General features: G+C 35.2%; 1 protein-coding gene across 2 annotated transcripts; it reads right to left on the reverse strand.

The window, feature by feature from the left end:
• Nucleotides 1-4,957: 4,957 nt before the first annotated feature.
• On the reverse strand, nt 4,958-24,219 carry TRA2A (transformer 2 alpha homolog). Of its 2 annotated transcripts, none has more exons than XM_025046873.1 (8): nt 23,999-24,219; nt 14,328-14,461; nt 11,455-11,620; nt 10,122-10,310; nt 7,987-8,102; nt 6,470-6,598; nt 6,070-6,137; nt 4,958-5,912 (listed from the first exon to the last, which is right to left on the reverse strand). In XM_025046873.1, exons 1-8 carry the CDS (start codon nt 24,032-24,034, stop codon nt 5,902-5,904), a joined length of 849 nt encoding a protein of 282 aa, XP_024902641.1. In that variant the 5' UTR covers nt 24,035-24,219; the 3' UTR covers nt 4,958-5,901. The 2 variants fall into 2 exon arrangements, with proteins under 2 accessions (XP_024902641.1, XP_006912056.1); XM_006911994.3 differs by having other exon boundaries at nt 6,470-6,601.
• Between the last annotated feature and the right edge of the window lie 864 nt (nt 24,220-25,083).

A 25,083-nucleotide genomic window follows, 5' to 3' on the forward strand; every position in this document is an offset into this window, starting at 1 on the left:
TGACACATTTCTGTCACTTAAAAGGAGAGTAACCCTTAATTTACCAAGGACTTCAGTTAACTTTTACCTAAAATCGAATTTAACATTCTTTTTCACACCAATTCCATCTGGAAAGTGAATAATTAACTCACTAATATGATAAGTACTAAAAAAGTACTAAGAATAACTGCTGATATGAAAAGGTTTCTACTCTTTGTTAACTTGAAGTAGATTAAAAATGTAAACCCCAGCTGTATACATTTAATCAAAAATTGTATTGTACACTTAAAAATGAATTTAATTTTATGTAAACTATACCACAATAAAGCTGATTTTTAAAGGGCTAGAAGACTGATTAATAAATGCTATGATTCCTTTTGATTGAAAAGGAACCATTTCGAACTCATTTTGAAAAGAATGACAATCCCAGCTCATAGTTTGCATTTAGTTATCATGTCTTTTCAGTCACCTTTAATCTGGAATATTCCTCAATCTTTCATCACACTGATATTTTTGAAGCATACAGGTAAGTTACTTTATAGAATGCCTCTCAATTGGGGTTAATTGGCTTTTCCCATGATTTGAGTCGTTATATTGTTTTGTGTTGAATGCCACAAAAGTGACATTGTCCTTAGTGCAGCATATCGAGAAGCATGTGATGTTCATTATCCCCATTACTGGTGATGTTAACTTTGATCACTTAGTTGAGTGGCCAGATTTCTCCATTGTAAAATTACATTTTCCCTTTGTAATGAGCAAGTATCTTGCATGGAGAGATTTTCAGAGTATGTGTTTTTTGGTATTCCTCAAACTTTTATCCACTTGTTTCAGCATCCATCAGAATCTTGCTTAATTATTGCTATCTTGGTTGTCAAATGGTAATTTATAGCTTTCTTTTTTACATTTAGCTATTTAATCTACCTTTATTTAATGCAGTATGAGGCAAGGATCTAAATTTTTCTTCCAAACGGTCAATTGTATCTTTTGACCTTTTTCCTACCAAAATGAAATCTTTATCATATAAATTTTCTTATGTACTTGGATATATTCTGAACTTTATTCCTGTTTATTCATTCCTATGTACGTTCTTCCATATCTTTGGAAAAATTTCATCCACTTCTCCCAACCCCCATCTTGTAGGGATTATTATAAGTGGTTAACAAAACCTCTCTTCTGCATGAGAATATGACTTTACATTTCTAGTTGTTTCTCTGGCACCCTGATGATAATGTCAACTCTGTCACATTAGCTTATGGTAAAAATGACTGGTGAATTGCATCTGGATTGGAAGAAATTGGGGCACCATATTTTGAAGCTTCCTAGTGCAGTGACATAACTAGGCATGTCTTCCAGGAACTTTGGAAGCTATGCCCGCAGGATTGTTACAAGAGATATTGGGTACTGATGCATAACTTTTAAAGCCAGGTGGCTCCTGCTCTTGCACAATATGGATTTCGCCATCTTGAACCTTAGCACTGCCATGTGGACTGCTCCCAGGACTTCTATGGTGCGTCTGGTGCTGCCTTACTACATGTTGCTTTCTGTCCTATATTTTGTAATTATGATGCCAAACGATTAACATAATTTTCTAGGTCTGACAGTTTACTGGAATTAAAGACACCTTGAGGGATGTAGCAGAGCATTCTAATTGGAACTCCATTATATGTGTATATAAATTTGGAGTAAGGATTGGAACGTTTATATAGTACTAGGTCTTGCCATTCAGTAATGTATAAATGGATTCAGGATCCATGTATACCAGATAACAAATGTTTTTAGTTTTTCATTTGTTTTGCACTTATTCAATTCATGGCATTTAAAAAAGTATAAACCCTAAATAATTTTGAAGCCAGAGCATACAAATTATAAAAATTTAAATTGTATTAAAAGTTCAATTACAAATACATGTATGCCTTTACAAAGTCGGTGAAAATAATTTTTAATGTACAGTACTTGAAAATAAAATTCACGTTATGTTTAAAAAAGTTTTTTCCATTCGACTTCTCTGCACTGTTTATAAATATCAAATAGAATGCTTTCCTTACCTGACATCAAGGATCTGTTCCATGTAAATGAACTTACAAGGTGATTCGAGCACAAATACTTTTATAATTACATTAAATTGCCATTTCTCTTCCTTTACTCAACAGATTTAAGTGTTTCTGAATCCTTTTTAGGTCATCATGATGGAATATTTTCAGCCTAGACTCCTCCTGTCATATTCCATCTATACTTCAGCTCTTTAGTTTAACTTGATGGAACTTTCTGATTGGGAATTTTTTTTCACAGTAGAAAAGTTTTATTAGAAAGCAAAGTACACTTCCAGAAGTGGAAGCGGGCCTGAGCAAGAGAAGTGTGGCTTAAAAAGCTGACTGGGAATTTCTTAATGGGCCCTACCAATCATTTCCCCATGTTACTAACCTCATTCATTCATTTATACAAATATCAATTGGACACTTACTCCATACCAGGCTCTGTTCCAGGAACCAGTGATGCCAGTGTTAAAGCAGTTACCTAATCATTTTGTCTTTCAAGCTGCAGGATACACCAGCGAGAAACAGTACCAAGTTAGACATGTGTGGATCTTTTAGAGAGTTTGGTTTTTTGCTGGTATGTCCTCTTTTTATGTGGTAAACTATACATAAAATTTACCATTTTAAGTGCACAGGTCTGCCGCAGTCAGTACAGTCATTGTGCAACTATCACCACCATCCAACATTTTCATCTTCTCCAACTGAAACGCTATAAAAATTAAAAGCTAATGTCCCAATCTCCTTTCTATATGTACTTTTAATTTTTCCCAAGTTAAAGCGATCAGAGCCTCTCCCCTAAAATTGTGGAATCTCAATCACTCATGTACCCATGCCCACTTCTGAGAGGATAGTTTAAGCCATATCTTTGACAGTCTCAATTTTTTTCAATTTTATACCCAGCTCAGTATGTTGCCAGTTACATTCCCTGCACGGGTACCCTCTCAAATTTAGACACACAAAAAAATTTGTAGTAGTTTATAAATTATGCCACAAAAATCTATTCCTGGGTTAAATTACCACCAGGGAGATACATACCTAGATTTACATCACAGCATCCTGTGAGGACTTATAACTGGTTTGAGTGTTAAGCAACTGCTATTTTTAACCTACGAACACGAGGCAAGGTTTCCCGACTGGATAGCCTTTTGGGAGTCAATCACAAGTCAGTGTAGGGCAGAATTAATCAATCGCTAAATACAGGATGCCACAGTATGCATCCATTTCTTAAATTAACATCATGTTGTCTTTTTTCCTGGTTTCATTAGTTTTTTTCCACCAGTATTGAAAAACTGTTACCTTAATTTCATTTTGAAATAATTTTGTGGTGTACAGTATAGCAGCTTATTTTCCTTTAGTAAAATTTCAAAATCTTTTGCTTCAAGAAAAGACCTCTTTCACGTACTACTGGTGGGAGCTTAAATTGACAACACCTGTTACTCCATTTTTGTTTGCTTTCTTGGAGTACTTAGACCTGATCTCCTATATTCATTACTCCGCAGTGATGGTATATCTCTTATCTTACCTTTTAATGTATATTTCATATAATAAAAAAATGCACCATTCGATCCACTTAATATCAAATTAGTTACTGGGAAAAAGTAAATTCATACACCAAAAGCATTAGGTGCGGCTAGTTTCAATAAATAAACCTTTATTTTACATTACAAACAATAGACTGTTTATATGTGCACTTTCCCTAAGATTGCAGGTTTTTTTCTTTTACCAGATTTTTAAGGGCTCCGTGACTCAAAAAAGATTAAGTAGGAACCACTGTTATGTTAGAACCAAAAGATTTTACTTTGAATGAGTTGAAAAAAAATCTTAAGGATTTTCTTTAACAGTGTAAGAGGCCCAGAAATACCCAAACTTTTTTCTATGTTGCAATCTAACACATCTAGTCTTTAAGCCTAATATATATCCATTTATATGTAACACTACACCCATGCACCCACTTCTGACAGTTCCCCTTTCTATAAAGGAACTTGCCTATTTTTAAACCACACCTCCCAACCCCACCCTCTCCCCAGCAGGGCCCAGCCCTTGGTTATCATCTCTGCCCAACATTCCAGGCCATTACATTTGTTGTTCCTTTTACCTAACATGCTCTTCCTCTTATCTACAAGGCTCCCTTTCCCTCCTTCCCTTCAGATTTTACTCAAATTTCACCCCGGGGAAGCCTTCCAAGACTGCCATATTTAGACTTGTATCCTTCCTTACTTACTCCATTCTCCTTCCCTACTTTTTCCCCATTAACACGTATGTAAACACATCTATATGTTCGATTATATTTACTGTCGCTTCATTATGGCTATTCTCTTCCAGACTGTGGCTAACGTTACTTTTTGTTGATACATTGCTTTGATCTTTAAAGTATTCCCACAGTCCACAGATTAATGTCCTCTTTAGGGCAATGAATTTGTCTTTTAATAACCTGCCTTAAAGAACAAAATCCCTCTAGGGACCAACAGGAGACTGCTTAGATATCCTTTAACGGGGGAAAAAAGCACACACATACACAGACATTTTGAAGTCAGCTTTTCAATAAAGATGTCTGAGGCAATTCAATCCCATAGATCCCATCAGTCTATTTCACAGATCATAATAATCTAATTTTATTTTCACTGCTTTGAGGGAGAAAACAAAGCTCATGGTCCTATACTTTTTCATAAAAGTCACCTGAAACATCATCCATCTCTTTGCTAAAACACTGTCCCCTTACGTTACGTTACAGTCGTTTAGTGTTATCCTACTAGAATGTGGGCTTCTTGAAGACGTGAACCATATCATTTATCTTTCCTTTAGCATGGTGCATGATACTGAATACTCTCAACATTTATAAGTTGGCCAAGAAAAAAGGGGAGAGTAAAACAAAGGTTTCAGAAGACTGATTAAGAGATAAGATTATACATTTAGGTGGAAGCAAAAATGTTAGAAAAAAGGACTGGTTACCAAATCAATCCAGTTTTATTTTCCCATTGTAACACAATAAAGAGAGTCCCATTTTCAAAGAAATTAACTTTTATTTGAAAGGAGACTACTTTTCCCCACACGTATCCTCTAAGAACTCTATAGTATACAATAGCCTGCTGCTTAACCATTGTCTCAATACCAAAATTTCTAACAGCAAAGTATACAATTGCTCTAAGTAATAAATAATAAAGGTTGTCCTTCACTGATTAATACTCAAAACTTCAATAAATTCAATACAAAAACCACACTTTAAGTTTTAACAGATGTATTTTAAATACAACATGTTTTATAGGAGTCCACAAGCTTTCTATCTTTAAAAAATGACGTAATTTTTAGGGTTCAAAAATGCCGTTCTTCAAAAGAAATGACCAAGTGTTTTCTTTCATAGCTTCAAACTTTCTACACTCAACTATGTGACTGCTCCATGCCACCCCAGGCAAATTTGACGACTGAACTACTTCAAGTGTTACTATTTTCCCCAAAAGAAAGTTAAAAAAGGAGTTCGTCGTAAATGCAGATTTCTAATACAATATCTAATACAATATCTAACACAAAAGAAGCTTTAAAAAGATTATTTTTTTCCCCTCATTTGATTAGCCGAGTTAATTTTCTGTAAAAGTAAAATAAAACAAACAAAAAATAAAACAACAAAAAAAAGCATAACACTGGGGGTTCTTTTTTACTCAAGATGTTCAAGATGTTTAACTACTCAAAATGACAATTATATCTTTAAGAGTATAATAAAAGGGATGGAAAACAGCAATACAAGTGACAAAGTGTAGATGCTAAATAAACCAAAGATTTTTTTTTTAATTATTTTTTAAGATGTAGGAAGGATGAGAAGCTTAGGGAAATCCAGAATTAAACAACGTAAAGAAAGAGAGAAAAAGAAAAGATGTCCTCAACTGCAACCATTCTATCAATAGCGTCCTGAAAGAGAGAGAAAAAAAAAGTCAAAATGACAATTAGTTTGACTTGTCTGTTATTTTTCCAAACATTAACAGTCATCATATACCCTAATTTTCTAAAATCAACTATTAATTAAGAAATGAGGTTTTTAATGCTACAAAAGCACAAGAGTACGTACTTGGGCTGTAGGAACGAGACCTTGATCGTGATCTATATCGACTATAGTAAGGAGAAGGTGATCTTCTTCTGTAGGAAATAAAAGATTATTTAACATACACATAATCCACTGAGGCAAGTGAAAAAAAAAATTTTCTGTCATTCAAAATAAGACTCAAGATGATAACTATTAAGTTCTCTCTGTAACAACAGTAAGTATGTGACAAAACAAAATATTGGCAAATACAGTTAATTAAACTCTGGTTCTCAGTTTTGAGAAAATAATGTTTTCCCATTTCCTCAGGAAAGCATCATATAAAATCTTTTAACGTTTTTATTAATACATATCAAACATAATTTAAAAGTACCAAATACTACTACTATTATCTACTTTAGAACAGAAACCACAAGTTAAAACTTACCTGTACCGGTAATCATAGTCTTCATATCTGTCATAACCACGCTCATATCCTCTATCATAGTAAGAATCACGACGTCTGCCGCCACCTCCACCTCCACCACCACCTCCACCACCTCCTCCTCCACCGCCACTACTACAGAAAAATGTTAAAATTTTACATCAACATGAATGATCATTTCCAGTATCATTTAATACAGTGGTACTTAAGTGAAATAAAATAAAATGAAGGAGGGAAGACAAAGGAGAAAGGATAACCCTTACATGCCAATTACACCTCCATGCCTTAGCTGGTTGATGCCCATGGTGTTTGGCTTTGGCTTTCTATTCATTACATAAATAATGAGGACTATAAATTGCTCTTCTATTAATGCATTACCCAAATCAACAGGACCCTTTCAGCAAGGTGAAAAGAAGTGTGCTGGGAAACAATACCAAAATGCCCAGATGTGTGTCTTTATGACTAATTCAAAGCAACTTAAAAACATCAAGAACTATAAAGTAACCAACCCTAAACAGCAAAGAGAATTAACTACCTTACACTGAGGTCCAGCACTAAAACAATTTCAAAGTCTAGTGCTTAAATCTCTAGCAGTGATTTCAAACTCTAAGCCCCTCTCTTGCTGTGTTCCCAACTCCTAATCATAGGAACACTTCCTTCACTTTAGTTTGACAGATCCTACATTGTCCCTAGTAAGGTTTTAGATGAAACCCTATATTCCTTCTTTCACTTTTAAGAAATAAATACTGTCTTTGATGAAAAAAAACAAACAAAAACACTATAATAGCCCCCATTTATGTTCTTCTACACAACATGAAAGCTGGTTTTTTTTTTAAAAAAACAGTAATACCCTTCTATATACAAAGAGGCTTATAAAGCCACATAATAGAAACACTTTCCTAAAAGCACACAATATTTTTCTATTATCTAATTATTTTCCTATTTGTATAGTACCAAGGAAAAGGCCAGAAATGCACTTTAATAGTCTTACTTTATCCCCCTGCATACATATTTTATATGTACATGTATATAGGAGGATAAATAAATATATATATGCAATTGGTCCTTGTGCAACATGGGTTTGAACTGTGAGGTCCATGTATACAGTTTTTTTTTTCAATACCTGTACTGTTTTTGATCTATGGGTTGGGAGTCTGAGGATGCAGAGGGCTAACTGTATGCACTGACCTATGCTATTTTACACAGGGCACCTGAGTATCTGTGGATTCTGGTATCCATCGGGGTCCCAGAACCAAACCCTGGCACATATTGAGGGACAACTAGTTTTTGGGGAGTCAAAAGTTATACATGGTTTTGACTATGTGGAAGTCAGTGTCCCTAACTCCCAAGTTGTTCAAAGGTCAAATGTGTGTGTTTCCAAGAATACATACAAACTAAATAACTTTCAATTTTAATTATAGGGAAAAAATCATTTTATCTTTGGACTAATAAAAATTTCGTAGACATTTCTGGTAGATTTCTGGCTATAATAGTTTAGCTTAGGAAACATGAAATCTTACTGAGTTGGTCTGCCCATGTAGATGCCTGGTGTAGGTGTGTGTGCTCTCTTGGTGATAGAATAATCCACACGAATTCTTCTACCATCCAGCTCCATTCCATTTGCCCTTTCCATAGCCTTTAAAAGAGAATAAGCATAAGTCAAGCATAATTCATCAAGAAGCAGCTACCAAAAATGTGACAAATATAACACATTTTCTGCTTGAAATTTCAAAAATTAAAATTCTCTAAACAAACTTATTTTTCAAACAACAAGGGATAGGATTTTACATATTAATCCCTGCTATGTGCATGACAATAGTATTGAGTTTTCTAAGGTAAACATGGACACTTAAGCAGGCCTGTGCTGAAAGACTTGGGCAGCTACAGCCATAGAGAAGGGGAACTAAACTCAGGGAAGCCTGCATAATAATAATTCAGGTGACAAATCTAAACTAGTCAAGCCATTCCTTAGGTAACACACTGCCACCTAGTGAACTCTAAATATAAAGGAACCTCTATACCAGTCAATAAGTGCTCCTATTCTCTATACCTCTTCCATTCGCATTCCCATCTTTGCCTTTTGACACTAGTATCAATAAATGCAACAATAACTCAACGAGTGTAACAAATTTACAAGAAGTTTTTCGGACATCCCCAGTTATTTCTAAATTCAAACTTGATCTCTTGAGAACAGGAATAAACAAAGCACAAATACAGTAGTCTCCCTTAACTGCAGTTTTAGTTACCCACAGTCAACCATGGGACAAAAATATTACATGGAAAATTCTAGAAATAATTCCTAAGTTTTAAATTGTGTGCCGTCCCTCCCAGGATGTGAATCATCCTTCTGTCCAGTGTATCTACGCTGTATGAGCTACCCCGCATCCATTAGTCACTTACTAGCCATCTTGGTCATCACATCAACTATAGCAATATCACAGTGCTTATGTTCAAGTAACCCTTATTTTACTTAATAACAATCCCGAAGCACAATAGTGATGCTGGCAATTCAGATATGCCAAAGACTGTAGAAAGTGCTTCTGGGCACCAACTGGGGGTCTTGGAATATATCCCCCATGGATAAAAGGAGACTACCATATATAACAGTAAAAAAGAAAACAAAAACGTAATACTGACAAAACATGAGAGTGCCTATTAGAATGTCTATTACATAAATGACTTATAACCCAAAGCATTTCAACCTCAGCACTACAGACATTTTGAGACTGCTAATTTTATGTTGTGGGTGGCTATCTATGCATTGTAAGATGTTTAGTATCATCTTTGGCCTATATTCACTAGATGCCAATAGCCTCTATTACTTTCTAAAGATAACATAACATTCTCTATGATTGCCTGTGTTGCAATCAAGCACTGTTGATGCATAAAGCAATAATGACCTATACCCAACTATTGTCACATGTAAAATGGCACAAAAATGTCAGTACTTGCCATTTATTAAGGTTTGACAAAACCTTAACAATGAGCTTCAATTTCCTTAAAATGGAGTTTTCTAACTCAATTTCTATAAACTTAAAGAGAAAGCAATCCTACTGCTTCCTTTACAATCCAATGTCTAAAACATCAGAGCAGCACTATTTCAAATCATTGACATTGATTAAGATCATTCTGTTAGGCAAATTAAGGATGGCACTAAACAAAAATCAAAAAGTGCCAATTTTTCTCATGTATTATTTTTCAATTGTAGAAAAGAATGATAGCTGAGTATTGAGAATAGGAAAACGAAGCTCTTTATCTATACATGGGGAACTAATTAAGCACAAAATTAAACAGAATAAATCTAAAAGTCACAATTCTGAAAAGTCAATTTAATCATCTGCTTGGAACATGAACAAGGCTTATTCAAAAGAGAGCACATAGTTCACTTTTTCTATTAACTCAAACACATACATCTCACTTTATAAGGCCAGATTTCAATCAGGGTATGCCTATAGCAGGAAGTATTAGCTGGAAAGTAAAACTGACCATTCCAACTGTAAAACTGAAAGGCAGAGTTTGAATCAGGTCAGTAACGAAAGAGGACATAATATTTATGGAATTGAAGTCTTAATCAACTTTTAACAGTAACTCAATACTATAATCATGCATACCAGAACATTTTCAAATTGACACATAATTATAAAAACAAAATTACCTCCTTTGAGTCATCTATTCTCTCAAAATAAACAAAAGCAAATCCTCTTGATCGTCCAGTTCGCTGATCATAAACCACATTGACACCACTCAGTGGTCCATATCGAGAAAACACTTCACGAAGATCTCTCTCTGTTGTGTACAAACTGAGGCCGAACACTCCAAGACAAGTGTTGGGATCTGGATTCGCCTGTTGCATAAAGACATCATTTAATTTTAAGCTCCAAATTAAAGTAAAAATTAAAACAAATACTTTTCATACAACACGTCATCCAATACAAAGATTATATGGTTTCAAGTGACTTGGAAATAACTGAAGAGGAAAAAAACCAGATGAGCCACGTCCTACAGTTCACAACACACTTAGGCCTTTCCTGAAATATACAACCTGAATAAAAACAACTCTATTCTCTAGTCCAGCAATTTTCACAACGTATCCTAAGAATTCATCCTTAAGTTTAATGCCATATTGCCAGTTTATTAAAATGCTTTACATCTCTTACAGATTTGTACTTAATCTGACCTCATCTGTGATTGCTGATTTGACTTTCCTCCCTCCCCATTTTCATTCTTTAGCAGACTCCACCACAGTTAAATGACACAGTATCACATGACAGAAGCACAGCACAGCAGTTAAGTACAAGAACATCAAGAGTCGGGTTGAAATCTGGGCTTTGTTGGTTAGCCAAAAAACAAACCTCAATGTCATATATCCAAGACCCCATTTCCTTATCTATAACACAGTAACTTGCCTCACAGAGATATATTAAATATATTAAAGAACTCTGCACAGTGCTAAACACCACAAGTGCTAGTTATTACTAGTTTTTGGTATTTCCTTGCTGCCCACTCCCCACCTACCATAAAACTTTTTATCTCAACATCTCAATTTGGTTTATGCTTTCCATTTTAATTCTTGGAACATAGCCTTTCTTCCCAAATTTCATCTAACTACTCTAAAATCATGAAAAGAAAATGTACTTCAATATTTATACACTCAAGGATGTTTCTGGTATACCACTTTTAAACAACAGTCTAGCTCTCATAAAAGCAAGATATTATGCTATGACTAAACACACATGAAAGACTTTCTATTAACTTTTTTTCAGTTTTTTAGCCTTCGATTTTTTTTTATTAGTTTCAGTTATACAGTACATTGGGAAGATGTTTATATATAGTTTATGCAACGATTCCCCCCTAATTACTCTATATTCCCTCTGGCTCTACATAGTCATTACCTTACTGCTGTCTGCAGTCCCTATGCTGGGCTACTCCCCATCCTTGTGACCATCTATTAGCTACTAAGTTTTCATTAACTTTTAAAAACCACTTACCCTGCTGCCTGTATGTCTTCTCCGGTTAGACATTGGAGAATGACTTCGGCTCCTTCGACGCCGGTATTCTGGTGTATATGACCTACTTCGAGATCGTCTCCTGTGAGAGTGAGAATGGGATCTGGATCGAGTGTAACGTCTATGAGAATGCCTCCTTGACCTCGACCTTTGAGAGAAATAAATTTAGGTAAAAATACTGAAAATAAATGGCTAATGCCAAGGACCTACACATATGTTTATTCTCAGCTCCTTTCTCTTTTCTGAGAAAAAAGAAAAGAGGAATATTCTTCCTTTTGTCCTCTTAATCACTACAATATGCCTTTTATTCTCAGTCTGTCCCTTCTACATTCTTTTCACTCTACCTTACAAGCATGTTAAAGCTCTACTTTCTTTAAAAAGAAAAAAACTACCACTAGGAAGGAAATTCTGCAATATTCAACATGGATGAAACTTGAGGACATTATGCTAGGTGAAAATAGTCACGAGAAAACAAATACTGTAAGATTCCACTTATATGAGGTATTTAGTAATCAAAATCATTAAGACAGAAAGTAAAATGATGGTTGCCAGGGGCTGAGAGAAGGGGAACATGGGGAGTCATTGTTTAATTGGTAGATTTTCGGTTTTACAAGATATGAAAAGAGTTAAGATAGATGGTGATGATTGCACAACATGTGAATGTACGTAATACCAATGAACTGTAATGGTTAAGATTGTAAATCTTATGTGTATTTTATCACAAAACCGACAAAAGAAACCACCAACTATCACTACCACAATAAAACCCTTTGACTAATCCACTTATCACTCTCTCGATATAGTTCTATATTCCCTTCACTGTTAAATATCATTTCCTTTCCAATCTTTCTTTAGCTTGCTGCAATCTAGCAACTACTAAATTAGTTCATTAACCAAAATGCCCATCTAACCTAATGGTTTTCATTTCTTCAAGCTTTCTATAGCATCTCACCCATCTCTCCACTAAGTCCTAGTTCATCTCCTATCTGATTATTTCTACTTGCTCTCAGACAATAATCTTTCTTTGCCCATTAATGCAACAATTTCTTATTTACTATTCACATGACCCATCCTTAACTAAACACCCAGAGAGTAGTGATGACGGTCATACAAAATAACTTCTATAAGGCATTCAATGAATGTTATAAATGCTAAGGGCCAGAAAGTTTAAAGAAAGCACATGAGTATAGGGAATAAAACAAGGGAAGACTGTTCAAAACAAAGAAGGCTAACAATAAAGCTGAGAGACTTAACAGACTTCACTAGGTAGAAAGGGGAACAGTGTCCTAGGAATAGCAAGAGCAAAGGTTTCCCGAAAAGATAGAGATGTAATCAGAGAATTGCAAAACAGTACAATCTACAAGGAATTAGAATACTTACAAAGGAAGTAATGAGAGTAAAAATTAGATAAGGACTAAGACAACATTGTGTAAAAGCCTGACTATCAAGCTGAGGGTAGAGATTTATTGAAAGGGGCAAACAATTAAAGGCTTCTGAGTGGGAACGAAAATAATAAAATGAGTGGCTTACTATCTAAAAGAAATTAATCATTTGGGTGTGGGGAGTGGGATAGGGTAGGTTTAAAGAAAATTTGTGTTCGTGCAAGAATCCCAAACAGGATATTTCCCATTTTCTTTAGCACTAATTTACATCCTCGATTAAAAAAAATAAATAAATAAGAAAATGTCATTTAAAATACCAATGGTTACTTTTAAATAGTAATGAAAACTGAGACATTAATTTGAAACCTTTCAGGAGTGAGTACCCACCTTTTCACTATCCAAATAGGCAGTGACAAGTATTATGAAACAAATTAAAGGAATAAACAGAGTCCATGCTATTTAATGTTTTGGGGTTAAACATGGGCAGAGAAGTGAATCAAGTAATAAGAGAATATCTGAAGGAAGAGAAGCCTAGGCTGAAGTTAGTAAAAGCAAAGGTCCTTAAATGAAAATACGTTCATTTCCGTTTCTATACTCAAATTCTATGCAGTGCTATTCTTCACATACAGATTTAATTAAACAGGGTGGTTAGCAAATCAAGCACTAGGCTGGATCCTGGTTACAATCTAGAAAAAGACATAGCTGTGGACCTCAAGAAAAGTAGTCTTTTAACGGATTCTTCTGTTTCACGCTCCTCTGCAAGCAGACTCTAGCCAAAAACATAAACTATGTCTCTAATCAAGAAATTATAATAGTTTATTAAACTAACTGCCCCAGGCTGTTTTTAACCCTTTTCCCACTCCAGTATACCAGGGACATTTGATACAGTGAACCTTGTAGTGGTTCGCTAGCAAGTTTTTGTGATTGTCAGTTGAGGTGGTAGTGGCAGGGGCTCTGAATTACTCAGGGATACCCCCCACCCTAAATTACATCCAACTAGCATTCTACCCTGGACCTACTAAAGTCAGAATCTACCAAACTAAAGGATGTAGGAATGTGAATCTTGAAAAAGCTTCTCAAATCATTCTGATAACCAAGTACAACATATACATATCAACTTTCTCTGCTTTAAATTACATGCCAAGTTTCCAGTCGAGAAAATTAACTTTATGTTGAGCAAATATTGTTGAAATAAGATCAAGCAATAATTCTCAAATGCTAAGTACATTTAAATCAACTGACACAATCTTTTAATAGCTAGTATCTGACATATTAATTGGGCTTAGAGATGATTCTACCTTATGTAAGTCTTTGTCTAGAATGTATTATTTATTTCTAAACTCCACAATTTTGAGTTTAGAGTCTTTGGTGAAATTTCTATACAAAATGCAGGAGAAACGAGGGATTTAGCAAAAACCACTTTGCCCTGAAAAATCCAAGGAAAGCATTTTAAGTATTATTTTCAACACATACCTGGATTTTGATCTTGATCGAGAATGGGATTCAGAATGTTTGGAAACCCTTGATGGACTACGAGATCCTGACCTGCTCTCCGATTTTACACGAGCAGGAGTTCCCGTTGGAGATTTTGACTGAGAGCGAGACTCCTAACAAAGAAGACAGTATTACAAATGGCACTGGTCACGTAGATGCCTAACACCTAACATTTAAAGTACCGTAATTATTTATATTGATTGCTCCTGAAAAACAAATGGTTAGGCAACACCCTCCAGAAAAAATTTCAGCTCATTAATAACCCATTGTTAATACTGCTAACTGTCCTCAATAATTCCCTACTTGAACCAGAGCACCAATTCTCTATTAACTAAGTAATCATGCAAATTCATCTACAACTTGATCATACAGACACTGGAACATAAACCATACATTTACTTAACCTAGGACCCATTCATTCTTCCAGATTCTTTTAATTCTACTTCACTCTTGCTTTCTACTTCTCTTCATTCTTCATTGAGTTTTTCATTTTTCATACTTCGTGTATTCTTCCCCAATTCAAACAATTCAAAATAGCCTTAAAAAAATATTCAAGTGCTTCTATCTGACCAATCTTCTGTTCAATTTTTTCCCCCATTCAATTTTAATTTTCTGATCTTTAATACTTTTCATTAGCCTTCTTTTATCTTGATTTATCTTCCACATTCTTGGAAAAAACTCTTCAATTTCTTCACGAACATTAACCTTAATGGAAAAAGAACATTTAGTATATTTAAGCACGTGGGGATTATAAAACTCTGCTGGAGTTCAGAATGTTATCTACCAAATGGAAAAGCCAGCAGGTAAAGTGCAAATAACTAGTTTATTAAAAAAAACAATTTTATAATCTTTAAAATTGTTCAAAAGTCTAGTTTCTAAAAATTAAAGAGAATATACTGAATTTCTCTAAATGTTTTTACCATACTCTTCACCCTCCTCCCCTTTCATGTTTCATCCTAGTTCCTAAAATGGGAACAATTTTAATATAAATACTTAATTCAAACATAAATCTAACAGTAACTGTAATCCACCCACCTGTGCTTTACATTTTCACTAATTTATAACCTGAAGATTCTTAGTAATCTTAAAATAAGCTTCCACTAAGCCATGCTATCAAAATATAGTTAAAGCAAAGCATCCTACACTGAAATATTTGTACATACCCATCTAAATTCAAACATTATAGGACAAATGCTGAGGTTCAAAGCAGAAAAAAGAGTAAAATTATTAACATCCCAACTTTAACCACTATCTTTGCTTACTCTAACTTAACCAGAAAGGTATGTTCTTAAGTAAAACAAGCATACTGAGAAAAGTAAGGGGAAAAGAATGAAATTCTTAAAATTTCCCCCTTGGCTTGTGAAGTTCTAGTATATATACTTTTGCAACTGTGTCATTTCAAAACTCTGTATTATCCATTAAGTATCATATGTACAAGGAGGTATTACAAAATTATAACATGGTCTTTATTTTTTGATCCCACCTTTTTGTTCATAGTTTTTACATATTTTATGCAGTTATGCATATTTGTACTCCTTTCAGTGTCTATATCCTATACCAGAAAACTGGCTTCTGAAAAAGTTGAATATGAATCAAAACTTTCCAGTCAAATGCTTTAAAAATGATTAAAACTCCCCCCTCTTTTTAATTTGACAGATATATGAGGCACTTATGACTAAAGTAGGATGGACAGTTTGGTTTCCCTGTCCACTTAAGCCCCTTGAGTATTAGTGTAAATAATTATTCCAATTTCACACTATTTTCATTTACTCCATAAGACTACCATGCAATTTCCTTAAAACTTTTCCTTTACTTCAAGTTTAATGTCGAAAGACATATTTATTAAGAATTTTACGTAATGCTTATTTATTTTTTCAGATGAAACTAAAACAAACATATAGCTACCTCCTGTTTAATATTAACATTTCTCATTTAGCTACACACAATAAAGTCCTTCACCACAACTCACGCTCTCTAAATTCCTGAACAGATGCCTGGAGTAGGCACAGCAATTTAGGCCTTTTCATTCACCGCAACTGTAAAACTGGCATATTTACTATTTAGTATGGCTAATTTGCTTGTATTTGAAGTCTCACAGGCTGGTTCATTAACCAAGCTGATATGACTATCTTCTCTTCTCTCTTGGCTTTCTCTTCTATAAAACAGACCTTCTGGTACAACATTCATTTAAGCTACTGTTGAATAGCAGTAGATGGAATAAATCTATAAACATCACCACAGCCCTTGTTATACACACATAACAGAAAGCTTTGTGCTGTGACACTGTAAAATCTTTAGTTTTACTAGGATAGAAATAAAAATCTTATATTAAAACCCCAAATTTATTCTTAAATGTTTATTTATGTGAAGCTTCCTAGTACAGAATAAAAATGTTATGGTCCAAATATATGTGTTTATGATGTCTTCCATCATAAACTTAATAACTGAAAATTATTCAAGAGCACTGAAAATTACCACATCTTAGGAATTAATGTAAACAAGGTAACTCAGTAACATCTTAAATTTTATATCCCATTTCTGGCATAGCAACTTATTGGAAAAAAAATGCAATTTTCCTTTTAGTCTGTTAACAAAGCATTAAGATGTAACAGAATACTTTTCAAAAGACATGAGCATATTTTAAAAGGCTTGCTTTTTATTATTCAAGGTGTCCTAAATACCTAATCTCTTTGTTGCCTACCCTTTAATTTTTATAACCTAAACCTGCATAAATTTCTTCATGGAATCATTCAAGGTTAAGTAGTAGTCCTCTTAATTCCTTTTTAACTCCTAGTTACAAAGCTGTCACTACTGTTTTAACTTCCCAAAACAATTTTGAGACTAGACTTTAAAAAGGTAAATCAATAACTGTCAGCAAACTTAAACTACAAAGCATAAAATGAACTTTCAATTCTTCAGTTTTTTCTATAATACCAAAAATAAAAGATCATATTAATATTTACCACTTTTGAGCAACTTATTTCTCAAAAGCTGGTACAAAATATTTTCACTGAACTGTGCATTAGAAACCAGGCTAAATAAGTCTTTAATGAATAAATGCTAGATTATCCTTTTCTACCTTTTACTGGTAACCAAATCATATTATGAATTTAAATCTTAAATAGGCTTCCATTATACCTTAAGTACTATAAACCAGAAGCCAGGCAGAAAGTTCTCACAGTACAACTTGCTTAAATGATGTGTTTGTTCTTTTAACTATTTTTCAACGACGGGGGGGGGGGGGGGGGGCCTAGTTAACCATAAATATTAAGAAAGTTAAGAGTATTCAATAAAGCACTCTAAGAACCATCTTTCTTTTCTTTGTTAAAACAGTTGTATGCTACACACTGAAAATAACTGCCAATGACCATATACTATTTAATCAGGAAAAATGGTTATTAAATATATGCACACAGTTGCAGAACATGAACAATTCCTACAGCAAGCAATAACTGCAGTCTTTTAATACAGCTAGTGTATTATAGGTGGAAAAAAATTCCAACAATATATATGCTTAGTACTTAAAGCCCACTGAAATAAACAACCAATGTTAAATGCTATACTGTAATCCATTCTAATATTATGGCAAGACAAATTTAAATTTTATGCCAAGTAATAGTGCCAAGTTTACACAAATTTAAGTCTATTTGAATAGAGTATAAGGTTTTAAAATAAACTTTCTCAAGTATATTTTCCTGCTAGTTTATGATACTGGAGATCTAGTTTCATAGACATACACTACTGCATTTAGGTAAATTATAAGTCCAAAGGGCAGAGTACTTAAATTACTCAAATAACTTTTAATATTTATTGTACTCCTGCATCCTTTCTCGAGTATATGACAGGCTGCTTCTTTTACAGACTCTTAGGTTATAGAAGAAATACTCCCAGTCTCTCAACTCATAACTGCTATTAGAGTAATTCCTTAAAAAGAGAATACCAACTACTCTGAACATTAGCTATTTCTAAATAATTTTCCTTTGTTAAGGTTACACCTGTATGATGCATTCTGAGTGAAGTTAAAGTGGTCTTTGTACCTACAAAGGCACACGGATATCCTAACACTGTATGAGTCTATATTTTCTCAAGTTTGGAATAATTTTGGGAACGCTTAACAAAAAACTGGCACTTATACAGTTATAATCAAATTTAAACTCATGTCACAACTGTGAAATTACCTGTAAAATTAGAATCTTCTGTACAAATTTTAAATGTGGCTCATAAACAGGCCAGCTTATGTCATGATCAATTGTTATGTCCAAAAAGCTAGCGTACAAGTGACAATTTCAAAGGTATAGAAAACAAGTTTATAAGGATTAAAATGGTTTCAGCATATTAAAAGCCAATAATAGCAACTAAAAGCAAACTTCTAAGAGCCTGTTACAGAATTCTCATGTTCTCACTCTCTAATGTCATAAAGCATTTATGAATCTTGAGTACTAAGCCTTACTTAGTTCAAAGGAAAAAATCAACTTTTCCTCTGCCTCAGATTGGTCAGGCCTAGTCACTCACACCTTTGGTGAAAATCATGAGGCAATAAGGACTAAACACAACTATATATGGCAGTAACTTAAAGTAGGGGAAACTACATTTCCTTTCATCATTGCCCTCAACTTTCATTTACGATGTTTACTGATTCCCCCCCCCTTTGATCATTACCATTTTTCTCACTTCCAATTCTGTCCTGCTAATAAACCTCTAACATATGAAAAAAAATATCAGTATTAACTCACTTAGCATGTGAATATATACCTTTTACAAGGGTTAGTTGCTTGATGCCTAAGCACCAACTGATATTACAAAGAGGTTTTCACACAAGTTCTAGGAAACTATTATGCTGATTACTCATGGCCATTTCACACTTACACTAACACATCTTATACTACACATACTATACCACAGGTAAATAATCTCAGTTCATTTACAAAATTAAGTCCATAAAGTTTGTTTGTACTTTTCAAGTGGCTTTCATTCCTAAATATTTAAATCTCTTGATATTCTTTCAGATCCCAAGACTATTTTATTCTTTTAGAGATGGTAAAATCATAAGCATCATCTATGATTAATCTGTAAAATTACAGTTATGCACTGGGGGTAATTAGCTGCATTGTTCCTTTTAAAAATTCTACCTTTTACCTGTATTGAGCAAATTAACATCCTTCGGTGAAAGAATCTCAAATATAAAAATTTGAGCATTAAAATGTTTCCTTAAGCTTACAAAATATTTGCTCAAATGATGGGAGAATAAAAAAAAAAGCATTAAAATTGGATAATGAGAGTACTTAACTTTAGGACAATAAATTAAACCCATGACAAGCAAGACTGTCTCAAGTTTATTACAACCCCCTACTATAAGGAAGCCTTACCCTTTCATAACAACTTGATGTGATGAGAGAGGGAAATTAAATTGCTGAAGAAGTTGATTTTTTTTTTTGCATTTTTTTTTCCCTAGGAGGGGAGAGGGCAAAACTCACCAATACTCACACTTATTTTAAAACTTCAACAACAGAAAAATTTAAAACCCAGTTTAAGAATTTTCTTTTAAAGGAGCCAGCCAGTCACCAAGCTGGGTTCTGAATGGCGTTGTCATCACCCCTATTATCACAAATCAGGTTTCAGAGAATATACCTTCCTCTATTTTTGCTGTTCAGCAAAATATCAACACATACAAATTTAATTCCAAATTGTGTTTTGCTCTTCACTTTTATCTTCCAATCTTATATATCAAGAAGGGGAACCCCAGGAGTCTCCTAAAATAAGTAGGAACAAGCTCTGAAAAGGGGGCAAGAATTAGTATTTTTCCTCTTCAACTGTACTACAAAGCAAAGACAATTGTGAAATTATGAGACGGACCCCTACATAAGAAAAAATCATTAACCCCTATTAAAAACACGAGACCATTGTATAAGAAAAAAAATTGGACTCAATGTTTTTCTAAGTTTTGTTAAAAACATTAGGGGAGTAAAATAAATAAGGAAAGTTTAATTTCCATTCCTCTTAACTTCTCTAAAGAACACTAAAATTTTTTTAAGTAAAAATCCTAATTTTAGTTGAACCTGTGTTGAGCAAACAACTCATTCTTTTTGAAGATGGCATACAAAGTCATAGTTCAAGTGCTAACTTAACCCCCGGCTCCAAAAGACATTTTCATTTTTGTTAACTTGACATACATGTCTCAAGCAAATTACTTTAATTAACCTACTTATTTAAAAGGCACCAGTATTCCCTGGATCCCTTAAAAATGTCTCATTCTTTATATCCCATTCATGTCCTGTTAGACCAGATTTTTCATAATTTCCTTCTTTAAATATTTCAGCTGAGCCCTGCTGCTCCTCCTGTACCAGTCTCTCTGTCCTTTGCTAAAATTCTTTTCATTATGCCACTCCCAGAATTAAGAACCCAGAGATGACTTTTACTGCACCCTGGATTAAATCCAAATTCCTAAATCTAGAACTCAAAACCTTTCATCATCTGACTGCATATTTAGTCAAATCTATCATCTCTCACTATTCAGCTACTTACTTATTGTCACACCCATATATTCATTTCCCTAATCATAAAATCCAGTGTAAGTTTTACGTACTAGGTAAAGCTTTCCCTTTCCCATAGCTCACAAAACTGCTCAACTCCATTTTCTGAATTCCCTATTAATTCCATCATAGTACCTGATTATATACTTACTTTTACCCAGATTTGAGCTGTCAGTCATCTCAAATTTAAGACTTCCAGTTCTCTTACCCTGAAGAACACCTGGCCTTTTTGGTGAAAAGGCAGCAGATGCTCAACAGTTTCGCCTCAGGCAGAAGGGAATTCTGGTTGGTTAACTCTTAAGGTTACTCCTAACTAAATTCAATTACGTTTTCTTTCCTAAAATTCTTTTACTCCAGTCCTTTAAAATGAGAGAGACAGTAATCCATAAAGGTAAAATTTAGCTCCTGTAACTGTTTTTAACAAAATCTATTGATGGTTGAGACACTGAAGTACAGTGCACTCTTTTTAAAAAAGTAAATTAAAATACATACAGCATAGGTAACAATGCAAAGAGCAAATGACTAGGACTTGTACATTCCAGGTTCTTGGCTGCATGGTACTCCAGCCCTTGAAGAATTACTGTGAGCAGTAAATTGGAAAATATGTCAAAGATCTGAGTAGAAGGGGATGTAGATTCTAAAGTTATATGAAAGTCGGAACTACTAGAATTAGCCCTGTTTCTTCAAAATGTTCTGCAGTCTCTAGGTACCCTCTAATTCTAAACATCTTTTCAGTAAAAGGGGTTGATATGCGCTGATTACATAAAGCAAATGAAATCTGAATACTGACCTACCAATGTTTTCCCTAATTTATTTCAGTTAAAAGTCTTTAGTATGACAATCACTTTAACACCTCAAAAACATCATTTGAAAATCCTTTTCTGAGCCTTTAAATGGTTATTACATTTAGATACAAAGAACACAATAATTGCATTCTATAAAAACTTTAAACTACTCTTTGTGGTTAGCAGAAAACAGATCACTGTACTTTAAAAACCAAAAGCACTAGTGAATTGCTTTAAGAAACATTTTTTTTTAAGTACACTCTCAGAAAAGCTGGCATTCTTCTAACTCTTTAACCAAATACGAATAAAGACAATTACCTCAACCTACCAAAAAAAAAAAAAAAAAGACATAAGTCAGCTTGGGATATTCATTATTCAATTTACTGACTTCACTCGCTCTGAAATACCTTTTAGTATTATGTATGAAAAATATCTTCTATGACCACAAACACTAAGGAAGGTGGATAAGTTGACAATTATCTAGAACTTGCTCCATTCCTCGACTTGATAACTAATTAAAAAATAAGAACTTAAAAGGGAAACAGGGTCTCAAATAGCAGTCCTCACTTCCCCAGAATCCAAATAAAACCAAACATTAAAAAAATAATTTTTTGTACCAAAGTTAATTTTAAGACAGATTGATGGACAGCAAAATTCCTTCCCATAACTACCTAAAATTTTCAAAATAAACAGCAGCTTACAACTACCAGCAAATATTTTTATTCCATGATTTAAAAAGTTTTGTTCGGACAATCAATACCCCATCCTAAAAAATGAGGAGGTCCGACTACCAATTTATATCTATGCTCCAGATTTTATTTTCAAAAACCAATTTTAAAGGCATAAAAAGTAGTCTTTTTGTTTCTAATCTATTTAAATGTCTTTCCTCAAAAAGAACAAAAGCCTAAATCGACGTTCTAACTGTCGGGTTCCAGGTGTTTACATTATGAGCGTCTAAAAAAACACACCAAAGTGCATTCCATCCAGCACACACCTTAAGTGTTTTTTATGCGTTTCCTCTAGTGACTAGAATACCAACACAATTGCCGGAACATGCCGCCTGGGGACTCTGTTTTCTTTTCAGGGTTTCACACTGATTCACTCCCACCAACTTCCACTATGAGTTAACTTCGGAAATGTAACTCAAACGTTATAGAGTTCTACTGTAAAAGTTCTAGTACACTTAACCTTAGGAAGGGAAGGTGCACTGCTGAGGGAAATCAAACCCAGGAGTCCAGGTATCAGTCTTTGTGATGTTTATATTCATCGACCCAAAATAATGAAAATCTTTAAGCCCTCTTTGCTGGGGGATGGGTTGATAAAAGAAACAGGAGAGGGCCTGTAATTTTCAGGTAACATTTTGAGTTACGAGATTTATTACAAATTGACTAGATGTTTTTAAAATACTAAGCCATGAAATTTGTTCATTTATGAAAGACTACGATTCTTGTTTTGTTCTGTACCGTAAAAACCTGTAAAGGAGCGGTCAGTTTTTAGATGAAAGGTCAAAGGAAGAAAATCATCAGAAGTTGAGATATAAAGAAGAAAAAAAAAACCCCAACATCAAGGAATTAGAAAAATAAGGCGTTATGGCATTTCCACATTCATTTTGAAATGAAAGGAAAGTAGAAGGGACATTAAGGGAAAAGGGCTCCTTGCGTAGTTTTCCCCTCACAGCTCTCGTCTTAAGAACGCTTAAGGGTCGGTGCGGTCGTTGACTAACCACTTCATTAGGCTCGTCCCACCTTCAACCTCAAGGCTTTCGCCTTTATAGACGCAACGCCGCCGGTTCCAACAGAGACGCGGCCGCTCACTGCAATAGAGAGCCAAGGAGACACAGGCCCCAGCTAGTCCCACGCCAGGTTCTCCCCGCCCGGACGACAGCCCCACGCACTTTCGACCCCGAGACCCTCTACGATGCTCGGGGTCGCAAGAAATGTCACCGCAGGAAACACCTACCACTATCCGGCCGGAGGGGAGCTCCCTGTCGTCTCCTCCCGCCCCACCGCGACCGGGACCCACACCTCAGAACAGAGATAAGGAGCCTCAGGGCTGGGGAGAAGGGAAGGTGCGCTGCTGAGGGAAATCAAACCCAGGAGTCCAGGTATCAGTCGGTCCCCCCAAAAAAGGGGGAGGGAGTTATCCATAGTGTTTGGGGCAGGAGTGGAACCCAGAAGCCATCTTGGGATGATAGGAAGCAACCGCGATGGCTCCAGAGGCTACTCCTCGCGGGCCCCCGCAAGACTCCCCGCAGCCCTGCCCGACCGCGCCCGTCCCCGTGAAACCCCGAGCATCGGGCCGCCGCCGAAGACGGCTCCCGCGGCTTTGTACTCACTCTGCCCTCGAAGTTGTTCTCCTCTACATCACTCATGTCGGCCAGGCGCTCCCCAGAATTAAATAAGAGACAAGTCTCGGCTTGAGGGCCAATTGTCTAATCAACCCGCTCACTGGACCGTGGGGAGAAGGAAAGAGTCGGCAACAACGGCCGCTCCACTCCACTCCCACTCGGTCACAGGATCCTGCAAGATGGCGCCGGGGCCGCCAGAAACCTTCTGGCCGAGCTAGTGCGTAGCGTAAGGGGGCGGTGTCTTGTGACGTCACGGGCCCCGCCTCCCGCGAGGCTTTGTTGTCTTCCCGGCTTAGTCCGCAGGTTGGCGTAGATCCCTAACCTCGGTGCGCGAAGCCTAATCCTCACCTTTTACCTCCAAACTTCAGACACTTTTCGAATGCGTTAGTCCTTTTTACGATTTTCGGTCACCAGATGAGCTTTTATTGACCTTGGCCCCTTTATCCTTTTATGTATTTTCCAAGCGGATTCTGATGGCACAGAAAAAAACAGGAGGCGTATATATTTAATCAATAGGCTTTTATTTGGGGGTGTTTTTAGCACGTTTACTTTTCTTCAACATTTGTGTTTTGTAGTACTATCGAAGTAATACATGCACAGATGGGGTTATAATGGAAAGTCACAGTGCCTTGCCTCACTACTCTCTGCCTCTAGTCTCTTCTCCTAGAGACAACTGTGTCTATTTTATTTTTTCATAATACTTAGCTCCCTACTATTTCTGATTTAGATATTTCCTTATAGCTTCATAGCCAAGACCGCCCAAATTTATCTACTTGATTCTCAATCATGGTAATAATTTCTGAGGTGATTTGAGCTTTATTTGTATTTTGCAAATTTTAAAGTTAGTATCTATAAAATTTTAAGGTTAGTATCTTTATAAAGTTTTTTTCTCATACTTTTTGATAAAAGGTCGACATGGACTTTCAACCACAGTTCTGTTAGGGAAGTTAATTGAACATGAATATGAAGATTGCTACTCCTTGGGCAAGATTTCAAGATTTTACTATGTCTGCTATTGATAGGGCTAAACATTTGAAATTTACCTTTAGAAAAGGTGTTGAACTTTATAATCA

Source organism: Pteropus alecto, unplaced genomic scaffold, assembly GCF_000325575.1.
Source record: "Pteropus alecto unplaced genomic scaffold, ASM32557v1 scaffold21, whole genome shotgun sequence".
In the NCBI taxonomy this organism is placed as follows: domain Eukaryota; kingdom Metazoa; phylum Chordata; class Mammalia; order Chiroptera; family Pteropodidae; genus Pteropus; species Pteropus alecto.

What these genes read in the sequence shown, in the direction of transcription:
- TRA2A (XM_006911994.3), bottom strand. Translation starts at nt 24,034, where the DNA reads ATGAGTGATGTAGAGGAGAACAACTTCGAGGGCAGA. An exon ending in AGAACAACTTCGAGGGCAGA is followed by an intron (nt 14,462 to 23,998) that starts GTGAGTACAAAG and finishes CTTCTTTGTTAG; the next exon opens with GAGTCTCGCTCTCAGTCAAA. An exon ending in CGATCAAGATCAAAATCCAG is followed by an intron (nt 11,621 to 14,327) that starts GTATGTGTTGAA and finishes TTTCTCTCAAAG; the next exon opens with GTCGAGGTCAAGGAGGCATT.